The 26,621-nt window shown below is 42.3% G+C and overlaps 1 protein-coding gene across 21 annotated transcripts in view; it reads left to right on the top strand.

Annotated features, from left to right (window-relative positions):
• PLEKHA5 (pleckstrin homology domain containing A5) overlaps window positions 1-26,621 on the top strand; it is a 742,840-nt gene that overhangs the window by 480,642 nt on the left and 235,577 nt on the right. For 10 of the 21 annotated variants that reach the window (XM_086920764.1, XM_086920638.1, XM_086920619.1 and 7 more), the window contains 2 exons: window positions 15,514-15,633; window positions 23,538-23,591. The exons of 7 other annotated variants lie outside the window; for them this stretch is intronic. In XM_086920764.1, the coding sequence (XP_086776890.1) occupies window positions 15,514-15,633; window positions 23,538-23,591 (174 nt within the window). The remainder of the gene's footprint in view (window positions 1-15,513; window positions 15,634-23,537; window positions 23,592-26,621) is intronic. 4 more of the 21 variants (XM_086920705.1, XM_086920731.1, XM_086920697.1 and 1 more) reach the window with 1 other exon arrangement.

Raw genomic sequence — 26,621 nt, 5'->3', positions numbered from 1 at the left:
TCCGTGTTACCTTCGCACCTAGGGCTGTTGTGTGGAGTCCTGTCCAGCTCCAGTCCCAATGGCTGGCCAAATGCAGGTGCACCAGATTCTGATGACAAAAATCTTCTCACATACAAATCAAAGACTTAAATAAAAATAATAGTCTGTGAATCACGCTGTCAGCAGTAGAGTTTTCTGTAGCTCTGGTGAGTGGGGCAAGCTCACCGAGTGAGTGCAAAACACGGACCTATTCACTAATTCTTTCGAGTTTTGAAGAGGGACATATGATTGTTAGAAATTAAATTCAAGCAGGAGCCTCGTGAGCGCTCATGAAACAAATGAAGCAACCTTTATGAAGTAACCAAATTCAAACATTTTGAGTTAATAAGGTAGTCCTCATTGTCTATCCTCAAGAGGTAGAAAACGTTCACCCTTAGGGACGGGCGCCTCTTAGCATTTTTAATTTAAGCATGAGAGATTCATGGTGTAAGAAAGTTACATCAACACACTTTTTTATATTCCGCAGGTGTTTGCTCATAATACAGGTGATTGGTCTTCCCTTTACACAACAAAATAAAAGAAGGGTTTGTGGTGTTTCCGTTTCTAAATCCACTCACCTTGATACGGTGCAGGAGGCTGCAGGAGAGAGGGGTCTTAGGAGTTTGCATGATTTGCAGGAGGCAGTGTATCCTGACACTTCATGTTAGTGTGTTGAGTAACATTTTACCAGATGCAGCCTCACATATCTGTGCCTGATAGAATGAGAACGTCTTGCCATCTAATTGTAAACGCTTTCAAGAATCTTTCTGCAGACATGAGTGAAGCCTTTGGCTATGCCTGTCGTTCACAAGACTGTATGGCAGAAGTAACAGCCAAAGGTGGGGAATTGCATTTAAATGACCTGTTATCCATTGACAAACTCATTTGTGGTTAATCTTCGAGATCTGCACCAGTGTTTTCTTTGATTTGCATGTCTTAGAATATGGATAATTAAGATGTGAGGTTTTTGACTCATGGGTCTTTGGCTCTGCCATACATGTATGTATTGTTATTTGTATGGCACAGACTGGCAAAAGTGCTGAAGGCAGATGATGAGTGAATGAGGCAGACGCATTGAAGTAATTGTTCGCTGATGGGATGATGTTGCACTCGTGCTATTCCGTCTGAGCTGGAGTCTCTGGTTTCATTTGTTAATAGGGGTTGCCACCTCCTCCATCATGATGCATAAGTCCTGACTAAGGCTATCTTCTTTTTATTTTCTCCTGATGTCCAGTCCATTGACATACACTTTTGATTGGGAGAATTTATTTGGTGAGAATGAAACTATCAGCAAAGACTAAGCCATTTATGTCTGCCCGGCAGTATATATGTTTATTACTTTAACCCTTGTAAACCTAAAATGGTGTCTCTTCAATCCATTGTGATGCTGTCCCAGTAGAAGAAACTACCTGAGGGCAAATGACAAACCAAGCAGAGAAATTATTAGACCAGACAACAGGCATATCGCGGCACAATGAGCGCCACTTGTGATAACTTCATTGTAGTATATTTCCTCAGTTTTTAACTTCCATTAAGGATTTTCAATTAACGTGAAAAGCTGACTTTGGACCACTTTGTCCCATAGACTGTTAAAACAGGATACACTGCATCTTCTGCAAAATCCAATAACAGATTTTTAGAAGTTCTCACAGGTGATGCGTCTCACATGCTACAAATGAGAATTCCATGTATGTATGTAAATGTAATGTAAATGTATAGGCATTTATATAGCGCACTACTTACCCGTAGGGTCCCAAGGCGCTTCGACCGCTGCGAAACCCTTCCTGGCTTCCCTGAGAGATGGTCCCTTAATGGGTATCTCCAGGGTGAGACCAGGCATCCCCGGCGGTCTGGTGGGGCCGTTAGTGAAGATGAGGCAAGCTAATGCCCAGAGTTGCCGAGTGTGATCGCTGATCAGAGTGGGCACCAAGGCGAGAGAATTATCGAGTCCGCTGACCCTGGTCCAGAAACCTGCCGCGCCGGGAATCGAACCCTGGTCCCGGGCCGTCCTCTGCTCTCGGGTCTGCCGCCTCTAACCAGTGATGTTTTATTTCCCAGCGCTTTATGTTTTTTGATAAAAACGGAGTTAGGGTCCATCTTTAGACTGTGTCCAATCAATAACTTTTTTAAAGAAAAAGGGCCATGGTTTCTAGGTACAAATAGTGACTGCACTAGGAAACTGAGACAGGATGGTGCTGTTGTATATGCAAGATCTATATTTCTATATTAAGATTCTTCAAGCTCATGTCTTCAGGAAGTGCTAGCTGAATGACTAAATTATTTTTCCTAGGAAAAGTTGTTGAAACCTCTTCAATCAAAAGTATCCTTGTTGCATAAACTAGGATTTGATATTTGATTCACATAGTCGCAAAACGTACTCCTATCAGAAGACTTGAGCTCGTTGGTGCATTGATGACTGCTTGTGTAAGAAAAGAGGTTATGCAGTTCGATAAAGTTCAACAAATAAAGGAAATGGTTCTGTTATCTATAGCGGATAAACCTATTCAAACTGTCGTATTTTTTTCGTTTATAGGCCCCATGGGTTAATCTATCTCCTGTTACCTCAGGGAAGACTGAGTATTAGCTCACTGCAGAGGTCAGTAAGTACTCACTGGTGCCAACACTGACAGCAGCTTATACAAGAATATGCTGTTGGTGTTTTCGAGGATCATTTGTATCAGACCCTGTTACAAGGTCAGGATTTTGCCTTTCCAGAATGTCATGGTGACCTCATGACAGATGTCTTTTGCCACGCAGTGCACTAGTTTAGAGCATTTGACTTTGACCAACTTCAGTTTCTTAAAGTTAGGGTGATCTAGCTGATCCTTACAGCATGTTTCACAAGTAATCAACTGGCAGGTTCTTGTGTTGACATACTATATAAGAGTGATCTAATATATCAACAAGTGTAGAATAAAAGGCTGGTATTGGGCATGCTGCCCACTCAGTAGACTAAAATTGTGTTCAGGTTGTTGCTGCCCACAAGCATCAGACATCATCTGCTTCACCCTTTCTGCAGATTTGCTCTCCAAGCATTTCGAGATGTCCGAGTACCCTCCTAGGTATTTCTTTCAGCTGACTGGAATGCAAAGTCCCCATTGTTTTGTTCTTAGCAGATGTGACTGAGAGGTCTTTGTTACACATATCCACCTCTCATCAGAAAGAGGAGGTCACACTGCTGGTACTTCCAACATGGGCTTTCTGTTGAGGGATGAGGCTATTCTGTTGCACCCAGAAGAGGACATGGCATCTATAAAACTTTAGGTGGGAACAGGTCTGTATTTGGTCTTGATGCGTTTAGGGCTTACTGCAGTTATATCAATTAAAGCCTGAACTTGCCAAGGGAATTTGCTGCACACTGTTTTTTCAGAAGATGTCTTCACTGGTAAAGCAGTCTTCCAGAAGTGGCACCGGAATACCGGAATTATATTCAGGCCGATTTTATAGAGTTTCTGACCTTTTTAGTAACTTTGCCTTAATTTACAGATTCTGCATGGAATAGATCTAAACAGGCAGGTCTTGCGAGTAAATGATGAACAAGTGGATTTGTGTTACACATGCCTTGCTTCCAAGAGCTTGGATGTGACTAAGCGCACAATTTCCAGAATCCTTAATATCATGCAGGTGGCTGGAGGTTTGATAGCCCATTACATGTAGTGGGAGGGATAACTAGCAAAAATAGAAGCCAAGTCAGACACCCAACCTCCTTGAAGAAGCGGATATGCACTGTACCAGCATGTAAGGCAAGCCCTTACTTTCCCCATGGATACATGGTGATGATGCACAGACCTGTATTGACTGGGGAATTTAATCCAGCTGTGCTCCCCTACCGCTCAAACATCTGACTTGGTTGTCTTGATCCCCCGTCACAAACACTCCCACCTGGGGCCCATGCACCCACAAACGGCTGACCAGCGCTTGTTTCTTTCCTGAATGGCTGCCTAGGCTTGTTTTGTTCTCTGGTTATTACGTCCAACAACTGTTACATTTCGTACCGACTCCTGGGTCCAATAGATAGGGAAGTATGATTTGATATTGTGCAAGCCTGATTGAAGTGTTATGGCGGTGAAATGGTGGTTGCTGAATGGTAGTGATATGAATAAAGCGATACGGTGGTGGGGGATGGAGAAGGGAAAGGTTTGCACTCAGTGTTTAGATGCAAATTTCCGCATCTAGGTCCCCAGCAGTGCTGTAGGATTTTTGAAACACTGGAAGTGTGCAAACACAGGGTCTATGAGCAAAGAGTAGAGGGGTGTTGTGGCTATTTTTTCTTCTGGCCGTTCATTGGGCTACATGTCTATGAATGTTTTCCATGGCTGCTCAGCTGTGCTTCTCATCTGTCACCTCTGTGATCCGAAATTAATCTAATTTCCCAGTGCTTCCTTTTCTTTGAGCGACCAGTTTAAGAGGTCTCTACTGTTCTGAAGTCAACTTGGGTAATGAGACTTTTTAACCACATGAGGTTATATTTGTAGAGTATCACTGCTGTTATTCTTCCAGCATATGGTTGTGGTAGTAATAGGTTGTATTCAAGAGTGTATCCAAAGGATTTGTTATGAGGGACTGACGTTCATTGATAATACAATGGGAAAGGATTTTGATCCCTAGTTGAATGTGTTGTGAGTTGTTGGAAGTTAATAGAACTAAGAATCATTTTGTTTGTTTAGGGTTAAAGGATGACGGGGCAATGCATTTTTTTAAGTGCCCTGATAGGAGTTCATGGAAGAGATGTCGTCTCAGGTACTCTGAGGAAGCAGCTGTAAAGTGTCCGTACTAAGAAGGCTTATGATCTGAAAATGTTTACAGTCCTGCAATGCTGAGAGGATTAGTTGATTACTGCAATAATGTGTTATCTGAGGAAAAGAAAAATCATGCATGTTGGGAAGTGTGGCTATAATATTGTCTTGTACTACCAATACCTAGTGTGTAAAAGAATAAATGCTGGGGCCAAGGTTTTGCTCAGAAGTCCGCGGCTCTCACTAAAGGTTGTGATGCCAAATACCAAGGCTGTGTAGTCTTTATTCTGACTCATGCCTCTTTAATCCACCACAAGACGTGCCTTGGCTCTTTATCTCATTCTTTAATATTTTTTTTATTACTGCTTTCTCCCTTTGCTATTGTTTTTCCATCTTTTCCTTCCCCTTTCTTTCCCTCTTTTCTGTGTTTCTCAATCTGCAACGACCAGCTCAAATTAAGCACTGTAATTACCTCTAAATCTGGTATTTCTAATCTATTTGTTGGCCAAAGACAGAACCTGTTTCTGACTTGAATTTGCATTAGGACAAAAAAAGGGACTGCATCCTCTTCCTTGCCTCGGTCTAACAGCACTTGCCTTTCAGGGGTCTGCATTCATAGTGATCCAGTGCGACATCTAATCGGGGATCAATACTCGATAACATACAAATGACCCATACACATTCACCCAAATCCCTGATGCGTTGGGGGTCAAGTTTTAAACACATCAAATTAATTTTCTTCACAGGTTCATATTAACATCTCTAAGTACATAACTAAACCTTTATATCAATTCTCTTTCCTCTTCGTCGATGGACCAATTAGTTGAAAAGTTGATGGTAATGATAGTACTATCTAACTAACTATCTAGTTAGCTAAATAAACACAGACTCTCGATATGATTGATAAAGTGCATCTCAATCATATGAATTTATAAAATGCACATTGCATACGGTTACAAATGCAAATACAATGAAATTCAGAAGAGGGAGAGAAAACATCAGCAAAAATGCAAACCGTATCAAACTCATCATCAATGTAACGATATGCATATGAAGGAGTGGATAGATTAAGAAACTTCACTTTCAGCAAAAATAATGCGAAACAATATACTTATGATGGAGTAGATAGATTAAGAGACATCTGTTTCAGCAAAAATAATGCAAAACAATATACTTATGACGGAGTGGATAGGTTAAGAGACATCAGTTTCAGCAAAAATAATGTGAAACGATATACTTATGACGGAGTGGATAGATGAAGAGACATAAGGTTCAGAGGCAAAAATACATTTGCAAATGATTATGCAAAGTTCGAGTCAGACGAATTTACTAACCCAAGGAATCAGTGAAATACCACCCACCTGGCCAAGGAGGTAGTGGGGGTACCCTGAAATAGTCAGGGAACAAAGGCTTCAGAACCCAGGAGCGGGACAGGAACAGCTAGGCCTTTCTGCACACGGACGAACAGCGACACATCTCCCCTCTCTCTCTGTCTCTACAAGCCAGCCTAAGGTAACCACACCTCTAAAGGTACCCCACTTATACCCTAAAACCAACATGTCCATCCCACATCAGTTGAAACATTTCACAAAATTCGACATTGGTGAATTTGGGTGGTGGTCTTTCACACCATCAGGTTCCCATTCACAATTCTGTATACTCATTGTTCTTTAACCTCTACCATTACATCATGTTTGACTCGTTCATTTAATTCAACTTGATACATTTAATTATTTTCACATATATTTTGTCAGCTACGTCAGCGGAAGAAGTTTTGGATCCCACTGCCAGTCACATTTTTTGGCAGGTGAACAATGCACTTCGAGCAGAAAAACCTTGAACAGGCAATTTAATTTAGGCAAGAGGAGTTGGCCTAAGGGCTAGGGCAGTCGACCTTGAATCTGGGGAACTGGGTTAGAGTCTCGGCGAGGACGCTGAACATCCTGTGATTCTGGGCAAATCAATTCATCTCCCCGGGCCTAACAAAAATGAATGTGTGTCCTCATGTAACATAACTGGTGCTATGTAAAGCGGTCTGATACCCGATTCAGGTCAAGTTTGCGCTATATAAAACTCTGCGCAAAAACAAATTATGAAAAATGGAGACCCATTCGGCTCACTAAGACAAATAAAACCTAAGCATTCATTAATTACACAAATATGCACTTTTCACTGTTTACCACCCACCTTTGCACCATCCCATGTTAGTTGTTTTCCTAGCAAGCTTTAGGCAAAAGCAGCATTATTTATTACTTGAAAGCAAGATGCAACATGCAAAATGCGGCCTAGTCATGCATTATTTCTCGTTTCTTTTAAAGCACAATGTAAATATAGCTCAGTTCTTTCATGCGGAATTTCACGTTAGTGCACACGTGCGCAAAGCAGTTTCCCATGTGTTTTCTTGTGATTTGAATATTAGTTTACACCCCACACTGTTAGTACGTGTTGTGGGGATGTTAATCCGAGCAGGTTTCTTTTTTTAAAAATCCTGCTCCATCAATAGCTTAATTTCATGTGTGGGTAACATTGAGCAACATAATTTTCAGAATACGAGTGGAAGGTGGAATGGATGGAAAGGTAGATGGAGAAACCTGCGCTTACGAAAGAAGCTTTGCAGGGGAGAGATACTGGTGTGGTTCAGAGGTGTCTGAAGCTGGTCAGAGACGGTGTAGTGAATGAAGGAAAGTCTGCTGAACTACCCTTGCTTGTGCAACTAATTCTGCATTGCTGCCTTAATGCCTAAATGTCTCTTGGAGCCAGTGCTTAATTTGTAAAAGCCGCCCCTGCTCAGATGCCTACAGCCGGTGCTATTAAACATCCACACACCAAATCCGTAGTCTTGAATACACATCATGCCTCTTTACTCCACTACCAGACACACCCTGCACCTTTATCTTGGTCTTGCAGGTCCTGCTTTCTCCCTTTGTAATGGATGTTCCATCTTTTTCTTCCGCCTTTCTTCCCCCTTGTGTGTTTCCCCCTCTTGCTCTTGGTCAATATCTGATGAGTATAAATAAGTGCTGGTCCCAAAATATGAATGTGGGGGCCCCACTGACTCAAATAAGCACTGGACCCTACAAAGATTGCCAGGGACTACAACTACTAGTGGTTAACGGTAGGTTTACTTGAAAGTCACAAACATAAACAAGCATTGGGATAGCCAATAGGTCTCGCCTTTGGGACCTTATAAGTATTTAATTATGCAGCACAATTTCCTTGGTACAACATCAACTGTTGCATGCTAAACACTTATAAGGTCTCAAAGGCGAGACCTAATGGCTATTCAATCTTTGTTTTATTCTGGTAGTAAAGTGTGCCCTGCAAGGGGGATTTGTTTTATTAAATTGCACCTTACACCTAATAGCCAATTGACCCGGACCCTTGTTAGTGAAGAAAAGATATTGGGTACACAGCAGTATTGCTGTCATCTGGATGCTGCTTTAAAGGCTTTCCGTGGATTACATTATAATAGAGTAATATTGTATCTGAAAGCACTTTAGGGTGAGCATTAAGTGACTTTTGGCTCTACAGGAGCATTTTTATCCAGACGGCACTGGACAACATTTTGAAAGTGAACTTTGTGGAAAGAGATAAGTGTATTGCACAGAATCAGCACATTTAGTAATAATTAAACTAATTTGTGTCAGAGGTCCAAGCAGGGCAATGAGAAATCTGGTAAGCGCAGCACGACATGTATGGTTTTATTGTACATAAATATATAAACAAATGAATAAATATGTAAGTAATATATGTCTCGTCCGTCTGACAAATCTTTGGCCTGAGGATAGCGCCAGGGGCGCCGGCTGTATCGATTGATAATTTTTGTTTAAAAATAAATTGCCCTGTGGGGGAGACGCAAGTAAGGGTGGTTGGGGGGGCTCAAGTGAGGGGGGCGCAGGTGAGGTGCCAGCCGGGAGAAGGGTGGCTCGGTCCAGCCCCGCTTTCATGCTCCAGTAACGAGGCCTTTGGCGTGGGTGGAGGCGCAGGGCTCCTAATCATCATAACAGAACGAGGGAGGAAGGGAGAAAGGGAGAAAGGCAGAAACGGACTTCCACGTTGCGGATCACCAGCCAAAAGTTCATATGAAAGAGGCCATTTTACGGGTCATTAAAACCCAGCGAGGGAGCGAGAGGAGGGGAGGAAAAGAAGACAGTACAAGGGAGAGAGCATGGACAGAGAGAGGGAGGGGGCGGGGAGAGGCAGGGAGAGAAACAGTGAAGAGGGCCGGGAAGGGAGAAACAGAGACGAGGGGGCAGAGTTAGATTGGACGGCGAGGAGGGAGGAGAACGGGAAAGGCAGAAGGGGGCATTTTATGGGTCATTACATTCAAAGGGAAGACTGGAGGAAAGACAATATTGGATTTAAAGAGAGAGAAGGGCGTTTGATGGAGGGGAAAGAGATAACGAGGCAGAGGGTAGATCGGAGACAGTTTAGAGAGGCGGGGAAAAGAGTCAGGGAAAGGCTGAGAATATGGCAGGACGAGACTGAGAAAGCGAGAGGCGGTAAACAGGTAGTGAGAGAGGAAAACGAGGAGCACCTGTGGAGGGGTCACAGAGTAGAGGGGGAAGGCAGCGAAGAGGGAAAGAGTGAGGCAGCAGGAGGGAGAGACATGTTACAGAGGGTGGCAGGCAGAGAGACTGGGAGCAGAGTAATGGAGGGCGAGGCACAGAGAAGAGGGCAAGGCAGGGAGAAGCATGGAGAGGGAGACTCAGACGCAGAGAGGGGCAAAGTGGGATGGCAAAATTGGGAGGGCAATGGAAAAGAAAGAAAAGAATGTCAAGGGTGAGAGTAAAGAAAGGACTGGGGAGAGAAATGTGAAAGGGGTCGAATGATGGAGCAAGAGAGGGCAAGACAAGAGCAGACACTTGGAGAAGCGAAAAGATAGGCAGAGAGAAAGCAACTGAAGTAGAGGCGTCTATGAACACAGACAGTGCGAGACAGGGAGACAAAACAACAAACAAGCATTGGCTGGGCAGCCGTGAAAGTGATTGCGATCGCGGGCTGTAAGGCTTAATGAACCATGACGAGACAGGAAAGCCAGATGGTCCCTGTGCTCGTAAATGTGCACGTAACCGCACACTCTAGGCCACACAAAAAGCATGTGGTGAGCTTTTTGAAGCCCACTTACTAAAAGTCTTGCCAGATTAGTGCATGCGCTGGCTCAGGCGTTACCTAAAAAGCGATGGTGAAAAGAACCATGCATGGGACTGATAAGTATCAGTTTTTTTAAGTGAAATCTTTCACTTTTTGCTTAACCCCTGCATATAGATTTTAATTCCTTGAGGGGCTTTTATCTGTTTTATGGTGCTGCACCATGGGAGCAGGGAAAGTGAACACTGGTTGGACAAAAATGTCATTAGATTAAGGAAGCATTTAACTTTAGGAAGACCGTTGAAATGCAGGTGGTCTGCCTGGAATTTAAATTGTTTCATAATGCAATACTGATTGACTCGTCTTGCCTACCATCTAAATAAAAACTACCCACCCCACCAATTTACTCTCTGTATATGATTTTGATCTAAAAACGTTCTGAGACTCCCGAAGGCAGTTTGATGGGCCAAGTCACTTCATGCATACAATGTAATGCCCTTGTAAATTCGAACATGACTTAAAATTTGTTTGAAAGTATTACTCAAAACATTCTGTTGTCTACTAACCAACGGAGGAGATACCCACATCTAGAGTCCACATCTTGTGCATTTTAGCAGGCTGTCCACTTCCAGTCATTGCCCCAATATCGTATTTAACGTATAGACCTGTATTACAATATATTTTTTGCAATTGTCAGAAGGTGGCGTGGAAGTTGGTGCACTGTCTTCCAAGGTAGACATTGATCATCTGAAACGGTTAACCATTTTTCTGCATTGCACTGCATTGAATTTTGAGCAGCATTTGTATATATTTCCATTTTTAAGATCTCACATATTTAGTGGTGATGCCAGCATATTTGATTTCCTCATTCAAACAAAATTAGAGGAGTCTTCTGAATTACTGCAATTGTTTTTATAGATCTGCTGCTTATCAAACTATTGTGCACTTTAAAGCCTGAAATACAGAAATAGTATATTCTGGCTGATTTTAAAACTTGATATATTTATATGCATAAAATATTTTACGTTTTCTATACAAAAATAAACGAATTTTTGCAAACATCAAAAACAATGTTGCAGGTTTCCTGCAAGAATAAGCGAAATAATGTACGTATTGGCTTGAGGAAAACAGTCCTATAAACTCAGTGTACCATTTAGTTCACTCTAATTAATGCAACTCTTGATGTGCACATTTAATACCTATATTTAGGTATCCTCAAAGGAGAGCGGAAGTTATGTACATCTGAATCAGTGCTTGAGCTTAGAAATTGTGATAGGTGTAACCAATCTTGTGTATCAGATACACCAAAGACTGATGTGGCCTGCGTGCTTTCAAAAGACTCTGAACTTTTTGTGATCTATCAGTTCTAACTTGGGTATTGCATATTTGTACAAATAACGTACCTAAAATGCATATCACAAAACATCCTGGAGCAGATCTGGTTCCACATGGTTTGCTACATTTACTAATGTATACATTTTTCATAAATACCATGGTTGGTGTGTTCAAGAATTTTCTTAATTTTGCATCTGGTTAATTTAGGTGTTCATAGGTATTCTAATGTGAAAACTTTGTCAGGGTTTTATGTGAATAATTGAAGTACTTTATTTTCGCTCATCCAGTGCATTTATATTCAAGTGTAATTTAATAGTCAATTTTTCTTGCAAAACATCCTAGGTCTGAGCGAGATCTAGCATGCTAAATGTGCCAACTCACAGTTCCTATATATTGTAATAAATATAACCCCTGTATGGATCCCAATGAATGAACTAGCCGTTCTATGAATAAAGAAACCGCATCAATTTTTATAGTAAATGTTCATGAGTGAGGCGCAAGTGATGACCCATGGGATGCAAGAAAACACAATCATCATACCAGATGTAGCCATGATTACATGATAATTATCTTATACAGAAGATGTGTGTACACCCAAACCCGAAACTTGGATGTCAGAGTTGAAGTCTCGAAAAGTGAAACTTTACAAACATCAAGATTATTACTGCAGGCTTCTTCAACTTACTGGCTGCTATCATTTTAGTGATCTACACTTTCAAGCCTACTTGATGAATTTGAAAGCAAGTGCCTTTCAAATGGAATAATTTGTTCCTCCAGTTTGCTAACTGAGTAGTACAACTGCTAAAGATGGAGTACGGCCTTTTTATGACCTGCTGATATGATTGTGAAATTGTAAAGTACCATACAATTATATCCAGTTTTGAAAGAAGAGCATGTGAGATAAGAGGCTCCTAGTAGAGTATCAGCTGAACTAGTTAGGCTGCATTGAACTTATTACTTCTTTTTTTCCGATTGTTGTGGTGTTTTATAGTATTGCAATGTGTCTTGATTGAAGTCCCTCCATAACAATTCATCATGTCCTACAGCATATTATGATTACAGGATTCAACGTGCAATATATTAATTGACTGGGTTTTACTTCCCATTCTGATAGCGCGCGCGCTCTCTCTCTCTTTCTCAGTAGGGCTTGCAGGGTATCTTTGGACATTAAAGCATGGGTAGAAAGGCTGTGAGTAGGAGAGGGGAATGGGGTGATGGCCTTTACAAGGGAATTCGACTGCTTTGGCTGCGTGGCCTTGGGTGTCCGACCAGGCTTTAGTGGTGACTGAATGAGAGGTGGGCATGCAGGATGAAGTGGCAGGAGGTTGGTGTGGTTTTTGCAAGGGGTCATGCATGCATGCGAGACTTAGAAGGCAGGTCAACAGCTGTGACGTTCTGCCTTTGGGCATCTTACTGTTGGAATGGCAAGTGGGAAGAGAATACTTGGGGAGTCTTACATGTCCAGTCAACAGTTAGGACTATCTGGTTGTCCTTTAGACTCTGGCTACTTGAGGTGGTGAGAGGAGGGGCCAAGCCTTGCAGGAGAGGGTTTCTGACAGGAGGTGATTCTTCACATTAAGGTCGGCATCTGGTGCTGACTAGCTGATCTTCAGTGTCTGTTCTTCAAGGCAGGGAGAGAAAGGCTGCCTAGGAAGTAGAATGTCAATAGCTTGCAGAGTGGTCAAAAGCCAGGATAGACTGTTTTCTGTGTGTTGTGTGATCTGCTACCTACCATACCCATAGGCATGGGCAATCAGAGTACCTAATAAAGAAGGTCGACTTGCTAGATTTCAAATGTTCTGCTCCTCCATGTCAGCATAGCATAGATGACCAATGGTTCACATCTTTATGTATCCTTTAAATTGTCATGTCCATCATTGAGTGGTTTTAAACCAAAAAGAGGACACTGTTTCTATGGCGAGCTGCAAAAAGTCACTTGTACACCTTAAAAAGAGGAAAAAGATGCAGGATCCTAGGTTGAAATGGACCCACTCTAGAGAGGAAGAACAAGTCTTGCCTCCTGTTGCCCTCACGCACCCCGAAAGGTGTCATGCTTCATCATCGGGTGTTGCTCCTCGTAGGACTGGCTCTGCAATTCCCTACGGGTCCCCCGAAGGGTCACTTTGTTGGAGATCTTTTAATATTGCTGGATGATGTATGTGGGTGTGTGGAGTGTGGGTCCTATGTGGGAAATGAAAGTGCGTGCATAATGATTAAGCCTGACAGGGGAATCTCAAAAAGAGAGATTGGATTTAGCGACACCCTTGCCAGAGTAAAAACCAATAAAAATGGTGTAGTCCCAATGGCACACTGTGCCCAGGTGCAAGGTCAACATGTTTCGCACAATTGTCGCCAAAATGGTCATTTTCGCTTCTTCAGGACACAAGTGGTGAAAAGTGAAGTGCACGTGAATTAATTGTTAAAAATTAGTACCCACAGTATTTGTCAGGGTGAGCCGTTAAGCTGCTCCTGAAGGAACCTAGGGAAGAAAACACAAACAACCAAAAACTGCATTAGACTAGCTTAATGCAACATAGTGTGCCACCTATGTGTACACATAAAACCATAGGAAGAAGACATTCAAGACAATTAAAATATAATGGTCTCCTAAAATTATTGAAGGCCAAATGAGGAATCCCGATGATATTAACAAATGAACCACAAGGTGCACTGCGCCACAAAGTACCGGTAAACAGAGTAAATGTTAACTCATGATCAACCGAGCTGAATAAGGTATAGGTCTAAAGTTGCTCCTTCGAGGTAATATCAGTGTACCTGAGTGTAAATAAATTATAGTGCCTCCATAGCCAAAACACCCTACAATGCAGCAGCTGCCTCTTAAAAACGCCTGTATATTCCAAACCTCCAAGTGGGGATAAAAATTCTGTTGGAATTATTCCCTCCCACTGTAAAGAGAGTAGTACCAATGTTTAAAGGGGGATTAAACATCCACACATTACCGGGCTGATGACAACATGGTATGGTCGAATACCAACATAAGCAGACAAGTAGATGGCTATTGTCCAAAGGGCTCGCTGTATACCAAACTCACATTCCTTACTTAGATATTCTCGAGTGTGAAGTCAAAAACTCATCTGACTCGTTCAGCTGCCTGCTGATTGAAGAAAGGCAGCGGTAGGTCAAGAGCTAGATATAGGCAGAGTTAACTAATGCCTGGGCGGTTCCTGTATCCGGGACGCGCTATCAGGTTGGTGAAAAGTGCGCATGCATGAATGCAGGCCTCCAATGCACATGCGCCCAGGTGGAAAACTAATCTCCTGCGCACAGGTGTGCAGTAGAGGGGCTCCTTGTGATAGCATAAACAGGAAATACGCCAAATATGCTTATTCCGGCGTACACCTGATAATACTGATATATAGGCATGAGTCTATCCACTAACAATTATATATATATATAAAAATTATCAAACCCCTCTATTGCCATAAATCATATATTGATGTCAATTGGGGGCAAAAAGTGGGGGGGGGGGGGGAATTAAATAAAAACAAATTGCAATTAGCCACAGAGAATACAATATTTTATGGTGACTCAGTCCTATCTTAGGTAAGGTGCTGGATAAGTAAAAGATGTCGCTACTCCCAAGTTATGTGCCAGAGAGGAAACCCTGATGATACCCATACTAGGGGAAAAATGTATCTAATGTTAAAAAAAAAAAGAGAAATGAGGGGAAATAGGAAAGGAATATGTTCCCTCGGCTGAGTGGTTGCAGATATTATTTTTTTTTTAAAGCAAATTAACCGCAGGTTATGAGTAATGATCTTTCTTTATTAGATCCTACATTAATTCTTAGTATCTCCCTGTGCTTTAGTACACCTTTCTTGAAAATATCGACCTGGAATAAGATCATCCCTGTGTATTTAGTATTTTATACATAGTTTATTTTTCTCTAATAAAATGTGATGCAGTTTACATAGTCTTTTTTAGAATATTTGTATGTTATTTTATTATTAATTCTGATTTTGGTTCTCATGAGAATTTTTATGAGCGAGTGTCTGATGAGGATTATTGTTCCAATAACAGTATTTTGATAGCCAACCACAACTTCTCTTTTGTGTCAGAAATCTTTATCCGTAGGTTCCTTCTAGACCACCATTTACTTTACAAACCCATTATGTGACATCCCTTTTCATGTACACATAAGACATGCTTTAGTTGCACTGTTTGATCCTTCCTTGGTTCCCATCAGGCAGGAGGTAGGCATTACATTTTCAGTCTTGAATAGATAATGAATGCCCTGAGTAAAAATGTGTTGTTTCGAAAAGCGATTAACCAATGTTTCACTCTTTGACTCCCCTACACTGCACTCCCTCAGCCAGAGGAGCTAACGCTGCTGCTTATCAAGCTGAGACGGCAGCAGGCTGACCTGAGTAGCATCCGGGAGCACACACTAGCACAACTCATGCAGCTTAAGCATGAGCCCTGCAGTCCAAAGGTCAGCTATGATGTGTGTCATGTGCCATCTTCACTAATCCTCAACCATTCATTAGTTCGTCTGTGTCGTGCAACCATCTGTGAAGTGTATTTCAGATCGCTTTGTGTTTGATACATAGATAACATAATTTTGGCTTGTCATTTGTACTTTATCTACTATTAACCCTTTGAGGTAGTAACAATGGACGCCTGTGACTTGATTAGACGAATGAACAAATAAACCTTTATGGAAAAAATCGGGTTTGGTACTTTAAAAAGGCAGAAAGGTCACCAATTGGAAAATAGAAACTCTTCCCTTGAACGGTGTGTTGATTTGCCTAACAAATTCTAAACCTTTTTTTCAAATTAATATTGCTTATTTTCTTCTGTTAATTTCTGTGCACACTTATGAAACCTCTGAAGAAAGTGTTTTATCATCCATATTTACATTTAAAGAAACACTGCATAGAGGAACTTTTACTGCATGAAAACATGTTTCATTTGCATACTTTGTGAGAGACGTGTGATTTATCTCACATTGTAGCTTCTGATATTCTGTTTGAGGAGAATGCATCTTCGTATTCTTTAAAAAATCGTGTTTATTAATTAAATGTTGAAATTGGACTGGTTTGTTTACGAGTTCCCTTGTTTATCTTCTCAATTTCCACAATGTGCAATATATCTAATTATGGTACTCACTTGTGTTAACAAATACTTGGCTGTAAAGTGTATATGTGCCTCCCACACACTGCACTCACGTCAAGCATGATTATCCAATTATTCAGGCATTCTTACAGTTCATAAACGTTCTCAACGAAAATAACATGACAGCCGGTTGCAGTGCATGGTATTGCTGTGTAAATAGAGGAGACCTCAGAAGTAGAGTAAGGGCTACATTTGGGCAGCACGCTCTTCCTCGTATGTCGGCCATTACAGATTCAAAATGGTTGACGAGAAGTCCCGGCATTGAGTTTGATCAATCCAGCCAAATAATAACAAAAACTGAGTAGAGGCCTTGAAATCCTGCCAGTTCATATGTAGTGTCAGCTTGTAAGTGGTCAAGTTATTGTAAGAACAGTATTTATAGAATGTGCAGCAAGTCAAACCAGCTGTGGCTGTGAGACTGTGTAGTCCGTTCCATGTCCGTCAACTTCTAATTTAGCCAACTTCCATTTTATGGAATGTTTACTCAGAAACTTCAGTTACAAACTTCAGTTACAAACTTCAGTTACAAACATCAGTTACAAACATCTGTACCAGTGGATGTTTCACAACTATACTGTTATGATAGTCCATGACGTGTCAAAATTAGGCAACATTTAGTTTTGTGCCAATGTTGGAATTCTTGCTTCCAGCAAGTAATTCAGGTGTCTCCTTGCAAAAGAAAATGGTAAGAATATTTTAATTTCAGTGGCATTCGGAAGTTCCGCAGACAGAAAAAATAGTGTTTTCAGAATACTTCGACCTTCTTATGGAATCATACAGCACGATCACAAGAACATCTCTTCCTGGATAAATCTGAAACAAAGGTTATCCAGGATACCAAATGAAGTACGTCAAGTGAGACACTTTCAAATCGACAGACTCCGTCGCGGTTGCAGATCCTGCATGGCACATAGGAAAATATTTTAATTTCAGAAGGGAGTTTAATTTATAAGATCACCGCTGACCAGTGGAAAAGGTTGGACTGTATTGCTTTCATGGGCTCGCCCTTTTTTTCCATTTTATAACCCCTCCAGTTTTGACTTTCTCTGCCTAGGCGAGACAAAATGTCCATTCCATTTTGTTACAGCAACTTGTAAAGCTCAACAGCTGCCCCAGCAGAGGGGCGTCCCGACGCTGACAGCAAAACAACTGACACCTTCAGATGGAGCATAAAGAAGGTCTACGGTGCAGGAAAGCTGTGAGTTGTAATAGCCTTCCTGAATTCCAGGTTGTTAAGGCTGCGCAAGTGAGCAGGCAGTGAATTCCAGAGGAGAGCCGCCCTACTGCGGAAATAGCGGCCTCCAGCACAAACTCTCCGTATCCGGGGAACCACCACCAGGTTTTGCCCTAGGGAGCGGAGATATCGTGGAGGAACATATTGCAAAAGCAGGCTGGCCAGGGTACCAAAGGTGGCAAATGTTAAGCCCTTGAAGGTTATGCAGAGAGCCTTGAATTCCTTTCGCTTGACCACAGGCAACCAGTGAAGTCGACGGATGGCGTCTGACACAGGGCAGGCCCTGCGCAAACTGAGAAGGGTTCTTGCAGCCGTGTTCTGTGCCCTCTGTAGACTAAGAATTTTAGCCTTATTGGACCCCAAATACAAAGAGCAGGCATAGACCAATCTTGACATTATTGATGCCTGAATAATGACCTGCCGTGTAGGTGCATCAAAGAAACCCAATAATAAGGGTCTGAGCCCCCGCAGTAGCCCGAAGCACGTCCCTGCCACCTTTTTAGTTTGAACTCGGAAGCTAAGGGACGAGTCCACCCACACCCCCAGATTTTTCACTACCTTCTTAGGAGGGGGTGCTACCAAGGCTCGCAGGCCACCAGTGTTCACTCCACTGGCCATGGTCCTTCCCTACCAGCAATACCTCAGACTTGCTGGCATTCAGCTGGAGACAGTTGGTGGTCATCCACTCGGCGACTACCGCCAGATCACCCTGGAACTTAGGGGCGTCCCGCTCGCATCGTTCGAGAGCGCCACCACCAACTGTGTATCATCGGCATAGGAGACCATGGTCAGCCCTCTGTTCTTAGCTACTGCTGCCAGGGGTTGGACGTAAAGGTTGAATAGCAGTGGACTTAAGAAGGAGCCCTGTGGCACCCCTTGTTTGATGGGGTGTAAGCCCGAGATAAAAGGGGGAACAGTTACATCGAACGACCTCTCAACAAGGAACGAGGTAAGCCACTCCAAGGCCGAACCAACAATTCCAGCCTCCTCCAGGGGTCACAACAGAATGGCATGGGACACCGTGTCAAAAGCGGTACTTAGATCCAATAAAATCAGTGCTGGCGTTCGTCCAGTGCTGACCCGAGATGTTCTGTCACAGCCAGGAGAGCAGACTTTGTGCTGTGACCTGGTCGAAAGCCATTCTGGGAGGGGTCCAGCATGATGTTCATGGTCAGAAAGTCTGTCAGGAGGGAGTTGACTTATGCCTCTGTGATCTTTGCCTCCCAAAGGTACAGGGAAATAGGGCAGTAGTTTTCCAGTTTAGCCGGGTCCAGAGAGGGTGTTTTGAGCAGGGGTGTCACCCTGGCCTGTTTCCATGCCCTAGGCACGGTAGACCTGGCGAGGGACAAGTTTATCACCTGGCCCAAAGAAAATATGATCGCAGGTAGCACTTCCCTAAATTGGTCTGGTTTAACAGGATCAGCAGGGAATCCTGACTTAATTTTACTGCACAATGCTTGCAGCTGGTCTGCAGGAATCGACGGAAAGGCATCTAAGTTATTGGCATTGTGACAACACAATGCCTCCTGCAAGTTGATAGGTGCAGTCGGAAAAGACCTATAGATGTTATCCACTTTCCTAACAAAAAAGGTGGCATGGTCCTCATACTGCTGATTGGACGTAATTGTAGGCCCTGCAGGGGCCTGCTGAGATTTAAGGCTAGAGAGTATCGAGAAGACACTTTTTGGCGATTTGTCGCTCTCGCCAATTTGTTTGGCATAAAATGACGCACATGCCAAATGAATGCCCTTGTGGTACCTCTCATACGGCACACAATAGTTATCCTTCGCAACTGGTTTGTAGTCGCTTCTCCAAATATACTCCAGCCTCTTAGACCTTGCGCATATCGGCCAGCTCGTCTTTATACCATGGTCTCGATTTATATTTGCGGTTTACAGACCATTTCTCAGGAATTAGGCTGTCTAACGGCTGGCTGATCCAGTCAGAGAGTATGCCTTATTGGGATCGTACGGCAAACTCGGGCTAGAAGTTGAAAGACAGGCATAAAATTGGTCCCAGTTCAATTTATGCCCGGGGTGTTTGAGGGAGGTCGTCCGATCCTCACTCCGTGAAGGAATTATACCCTGGAGGGACATGGGGACCAAATAATGATCGGACCATCCCATTGGGATTTGGGTGTGCACTGTGAGGGAGGGTATGTTCATGAAGTAAGGGTCCAGCAAGTGGCCGGCAGTGTGCGTCGGACCTGAAACCTGTTGAGCTAGCTGGCAAGCAGCAAGGTCAGCCACGCAATTAGCTACGTCAGTGTCTTCATGATTGTCCAGATGTAGGTTCAGGTCCCTAGTGACGGTAAAGTTAGCGGTTTTGACCGCCAGCACGTTGACCGTCTCCGCGAATGATGCCCTAAAGTCATTAGATGGCCCAGGGGGCGGTATAATAGAAGCCCTGACATTGTGTAATTTGGGTTCAATGTAACCTTGAAGGCGTGCCTTTGTAGCAGGCTACAACCAGTTTTACAAAGGTGCAGGTGTAGCAGGATTTAAAAATGACGGCGATGCCCCCGCCTCTGGTCACCCTGTTAAGTGTAAGAATGCTATATCCTACCAGGAACGCCAAGCCTGGCTCGGCAATCATGATATCAGAGAGCCACTTCTTGGTTAAGAAGAGGACTTCCGCAGAGGCTTCCTCTAAAAGATCATGGACATCTACGAAGTGTTTGGCTAAGGAGCGGCAATTGAGATTAAAATGTTAATATTATTCCTGGAACAGGGAAGGTGACTGCGTGGTGGCGACGTAGGCGCAGCATCGAAGCCACACTGTAAGCAAAAAAAATGGCCCTCAACAACGTCCCTGCAGGACTGTCCGCAGCTGCTCACCAAATTCCTAATTGCTAAGAGATCGTTCCGGGCGTAGGTTAGCCCATCTCTGGTGAAAGGGATAGCATGTGTGACGTCTGGCGACGAACAGGCCAGGCTCGGACGGGCGCAGATGGGTTTGCCTTTGTCACGCCGCTGGCGTGTCCGCTGCGCTTCCGCACCATCGGCCCCTTGGGCCCCTTTTCACTGGGTCTACTGACCGATTTTTTGTATACTAGACAGTCTCCTCACCCAAAATGGCGGAAAAGGTTAGGGCATGATACAAATGGATTTCTCCTCACCCAAAATGGCGGAAAGGGTCAGGGCATGGTACAAATGGATTTTTATTTTACCCTAGATAGCTCTTATTCTAACCTAGAAAGCTCTTCATCTAGAGGTTCTTAAAAGTAGACTATCCAGGACGTAACAAATCTAGAGGTTAGTTTACTGCACCTCTTAATCTCAAAGGCAATTATTATTAGACACCTGACGAGCAACAGTTTGGAATTGTGTTAAGATGAGAAAGAATTGCCTTTCTACAAAGTTGCTGTGTCTGCTTCGCAAAACAGACCCCCACAAGACGAGGCAAAACTTCAAAGGTACAAGTCTAAATCTGAGGCTCGTACTGTAAGGCTTATTATCAGTATTTATATGGAGTCTGCGCGCCAGATTCATGTACTTAGAATCATATACCTAAACGAGCAGATTGCACTTTTTATAAGTTGGAAGCCAAATCTTTGTTTTTCCAGGTTTACAAGATCGAAACAGTTGCTAATGATCATCCACTACTTTTGGAATGCCAAAAAGTGGGCAGTATGCAGCCATGCCTTGCTTATAGACCAAAATGATTCTATGGCAATACGGAACTGGCAATGAGCAGTGCATTATCTTTAAATAAGAGACGCACAGTTTTCCTAGCACAGTTTACTTTCAAAATGACTGAAAAGTTTGCAAATAATGAAAGTTGCTTAGGGTTTTGTACAATCATTTTTTGTTTAAATATGATCTCCCTAAAAATTTTGTTGCGATAATATTCAGGCTTTTCAGTGTTTATATTGTGCTGTAGAATACCACAGATTCACACAGAAGTAAAAATACAGAGAAATAATGCAGTCCAAATAATGACTGTATATCTGGAAATTATAAATTAGTAAAACTGGTGCAGGGTAAATCGGAACAAGTGATCAAGAGATGTGACGGGCTGCTCATAGCACATTGTTAATCACACATTCCTATAGTGGTTCCTCCTGTGAGTACTGCATCTAGTTGGGTTAAATGAGGAAGGAATGTACTTGCTATTATAATCTATTTTGTCTTACTCTGTACAAACCTTACTCTGAAGAGGAGTCGTCGTCCTGAGATGGGCACTGTCCTACTCCATTTATGAAATTTAGGAAAGAAATACTTTTGCTTCTTAAATGTTCGAGAACGTTTTTGTGTGTAGGAGTGTATGTACACCTTTTAATATGGTATCCCCCCAAAAAGTATAAATGTCTCTGAGCGAAAGTAGGCATACTGATGTGTCTCTCCATGCTGGAGCATATGTTTTGTTTCTCTCCATCTTTACATGTTCTTATTTTGCACTTTTGTGCAAATATTTCCTCCCACGCCCATGGTGCAGGCACTGCACTGGTCTAATCAATAGTTTGCTTGTCGTGTCCCCTGCGCAAAGGCCATCAGCATCATGGGGCCTTGCAAACCCTAGGAATGTTTGAAGGATGGCCTCGTGGAGAAGAGTCTACACCCAATTCCTAATCCTCTAGTGGTGGGTGTGGCACCAAGCTCTTTTTTTCTCTGATCCAAGGAAAAGAAGCAAGGCCTGCAGCAAGAGATAACCCTGTCTAGCCAAGACATAGACCTGTCTAGCCAAGATAGAGTGGGTAGAGTTGTAGCATCGAAGGAAGCTGTACGATCCAATGGGTCAGTAGTTAGTGTGAAGTCTCACAGTTCCTTTTCCACTATGAATGCTTTCATTTGAACTGGTACATATGCAGCTCTAACTCTGCTTATGTGTTATAGAATATAGTATTTCAATAACATTAATTACGTTATCATGTGATATATCAAGGGACAGATCGATTGTTTTTGTGTGTTGTAGTCAGTGCTATCTGTTGAACTAAACGAAGGAAACAATTCTCTGAATGCACAGTTGTTTTAAACTCAAATTTACCACTGGACACTGGTGGTTCTCCTTGGACGGAGTCCTATATAACCTTCAAAAGTAGGTACATAAAAGTATCAAAAAGCTGTGGCTACACCCTGTGAAACTGATTGCATTAATGATAGCTCATAAGCCTTTTTGCACATTTCAGCGTTTGCATTGGTCATGTTATCAGGATCTGTCTGAGTGACTGCTTGCGGAGTTACTTTGATTGTCATAAATTCTAAAAATAATAGACACCACTTTTTTGTGCCAAATGTTCTGTGCTGCCCTGAAAATGCCCATCTGTGCTGAAGAAATTTTTATAATAATGCCTTCAGCTATGTCTCGCTTCTGCCCCCCTAATCTGCTCTCACCAAGAAATGCAACATCTTTTTTGGTGTATGCTTTTTTATCTCTCTCATGAAATAACTGTGTGATACCTGGAGCGTGAAGTTTTACATAAAGTAAAACAAATAAAGTAGTATTACTTTATTGTCCCCTCTCCAAAAATGTGTGCTTTTGTTTTTTAAACAAAATATAATAACATCCAAGTAGAATAGAATTGTGTACTTAATATTTAAGCAGAGAAACTATTATTGAATAATCTGTGTCCACAGAGGTTTCGATCTTACTCCAGAACTAATCGCAAATAGAAATAATTTATAGTAATGAAACTTTCTCAAAGGGTTTTTAGTTTCATATGTGGTTTGTAATATTTACAAATGTTTCATCTGCATTTGTTTTTTACATAAAATACTGTTTTGTTTTTTTAATTTACTTCCCGAAATTAGCCCTATACGTTGTGCCACAGTTTGATTTTTACAATCAATTTGTTGTATTTTGGCTGTCTGAAAATATTCCGTTTGTGGTTTTGTTTTAATATTGGTTGATAAACCTCTGAGCCTGCACTCCTTACAAAAGCATAATGTAAACTAGAATTAAGAAGGCTTTTTCACACTTTCTGATCTGCCACTCTTTTATGGATTCTGTGCTGTTTCTTCTTTCTCTTCCCTCCTGCTGCCTACCAGAATGAGATTCATTCACGCCGTCTTCAAAGGAGTCTTATATATGTGGATCATCAGGTGGGATTTGCAGCGATTGCTCGTGTGTGCTTTATTCACCTATTGCATATTCAACTTGTGCAATACTATTCGGGAAATGTTTCTTTTAGAATTAACTTTAAAATGTTGTACGGTGAAGAAGAGCCTCTATTTTAAAGTTTCATCTTTTGAGTTTGTTGTAAAAATAAAATGCTTTTTATGTTTACCAACTTTAGCACACAGAGTAAGGTTTATCGTTTATAACAGTGGAAATTGGGGTGATGCTTAAATGTGTACATGTTAAATTAGATTGACTTAGTAGGAACTAACAAGAATTTGAAGTGCCGTGGAACATATTCTCTAATACTTAAGTGTATGTATTCTCTTTGGATTGGGATTACATCACAGTGTGTGACATTTTGAGGATCTTGTGCACTTTAACCCCCTGGCTGCGGCCGGAATTCCGCGCGTGTGTTGGACATTCCGATCGTGGACGTGGTCATGACGGCCCCCAGCCGTCATCAGCTCACGAGCACCGTGACTCATGACGGATGGGGGCCGTCATCAGCCCCGAAGGGGTTAAACCCATGAAAACTTGTTAGTATGGGAGTGAAGTACTGACTGCACAGTCGAAATTGAACTCTGTAAGTATGGCCAAGGCAGAGTATTTCTGTGGCTATGTGGCTCACTCAATTCGCAGGGAATTGTTTCCAACAGGTGAGGTTCTCTTCAAGGATCTGCACTATCTGATGCACTACCTTCAGTGACAGGACATCAGGAACCTTCAGAGTCGTAATGCTGTGAGAATTTTATCAGTCAGGCGAGGGATCTGAAACTCAATTACAGTTTTTGTTTGGACGTGATTGGAGGATTACTTGCCCATGGAAATGTGGTCACTTTTCTGACAGTAAATCAAAAAATATATTTGTAAATAATTAACAAGTGTTTTTAACTAGGATGTATGTGTTTATATGCATTGTGTTGAGATCTTGCAGTAGCTTTGATTTTTTAATGAGGTTCTTAAATTTTTGGAGGGGAGGAGGAACCTGTTAATGTCCTACTTTGCTGAACCCCTCTCAATCTTCAGAATACAACTAAGTATTTTTAGATTGCTGGATAAACGATATGGCTGATGCAGCACTGTAAAATAACAGCTCATACCCCAAAGGAGAACTGGAGTTTCTTCCTGAATGCCAGCACCAGAGATTAATTAGCTTGTAAAAAGATTTCCACAGCTAGTGAGTATGGGTAGGCAGTAGTGTTTGATTGAGATCTGATCACATTTTGAGATGAGGTGCAATATTTTTGATACCCGGTTACCGAATATGCACTGCCTTCTCTTATAGGTTGGGATTTTGTTTCTTAGAAAATGCAATAGGGAGGTTCACCCCTTATGCTCTAATCTGTATGGCATGATAGTCACGTCTAATCCATATGGAAACCCAGGGATGTTGCTTGGAGAGCAATGGTTGCCTATTATTCCTCCAAATATTGGTGATGCTGTTAATTTTTTTCTGTCATTCAGTTTAAAAAAAATATATAATAATGCCAATGGTAATCCACATCAAAATATCCCCCGCACTCATTTAATAGGCAGGCAGTGCCCCACATAAGTAACATACTTATGTAAATGAATACATTTGCTTTCTTTAAAATTAGTCAGTTTCCTTAAAGTAACAGTGGAAAAATATCTAAGGAATCTGAACTACGCATACAAAGATTTAAAAAAATAAGCTTGATATTGTTTTTTAAAATGCATACTTTATTTCATACCATTGTTCTTACATTTTATGCAAACGTTCTTTCAATGACCGTGAAAATGCGCTATTTCCCCGACTCACCCACAAGAACATAGCTTAACCTGGCTTAATTATTTGTCTATTTTTTAAAAATGTTATTGAGTTTTATTTTCCATGGTACATCATTGTATATTTGCAAGCAAAACATTATGCCAGGTGTACACAGGCAGTCAGGCAATATAACACATTATGGGACATCTATTATATTATACATCATATGGTTCAAGTAAGAAACTACATCTTGTGCGTGGATACTACCCCTCTATTGATCTGGTTTGAGGTGTGGTAGACTGACTAATGCCTGGTGCCCATTCCATAGAGATGGGATAATTTCGAATCCCCTTCACCTCCTCCTCTCTCAAAGTTGCTTCCTCTGCTGCCCCCCATTTGTTTACCGCTCCTATCCAGGCTGCCTCAGGGGGTCCTGCTGGTGCTCTCCAATACATGGCTATTCCCCGTTTCACCAGGAGTATAGCTAAGGACGCAAACTTGCACTGCACCTTTTCTGTCCTCTGCCTGTGGAAGACTCCCAAGACACAGGCCTCCCATGAGGCAATGTCCATGAGGTGGACCGTCGCCTCTAGAACGTACCATACCCCAGTATGGTTGGATTACGGGACAGTCCCAGAACATGTGTTTGAAGTTCGCTTCGGGTGCTTGGCATCTGGGGCATGCAAAATGTGTGTCAGGGTAACAGCGGTGGAGCTTATGCGGTGTTAAGTATGCGCGGTGTGAAATATTGAGTTGGATGTTTTCGAACCGTGCATTCTGTGAAACTTTCTTTGGATACTCTAGGGCCTTTTCCCATTCCTGATCATTAAGCACTTGTTCTATCTCGTCTTCCCATCTTTGGCGGAGGGCCAGTTCCTGTATTGCCTTATAATGCCAAGTGACTAAATGTCTGCCCCTGCCCATACGTAGGATTGTATGTAGTACTGGGTGTGTTTGTGGCTCCCCCTCAGCGGGGTCCCAACATTGTTGTGCGCTGTCTACTAATCGTTTTTGCACTAGGAATTGTCCTGGGGGAGATCGTAGCTATTTCGCATTTGGACATATGTTTTCAGCTGCCCCTCTTCAAACAGTGCCTCAATCTCCGTCACCTCGTGCTCCGTCCATATCCGGAGGGTTCCGGATGTGTAATAGATCTCTTGCTGTGGGAATCCCACTAACGGAAGTAATGGGTAATAAAGGGGCAGACCCCTTGACATACTGTGTATGCGCATCATGCATTTGGGGGCAATCGCCACCTGTAAGGGGTGCGTACTCGTTGGCC

Source organism: Lissotriton vulgaris, chromosome 1_1, assembly GCF_964263255.1.
Source record: "Lissotriton vulgaris chromosome 1_1, aLisVul1.2, whole genome shotgun sequence".
Taxonomy (NCBI): Eukaryota; Metazoa; Chordata; class Amphibia; order Caudata; family Salamandridae; genus Lissotriton; species Lissotriton vulgaris.
Note: the sequence above shows the minus strand (reverse complement) of the source record. Positions and strands in the feature narration are given on the sequence as shown.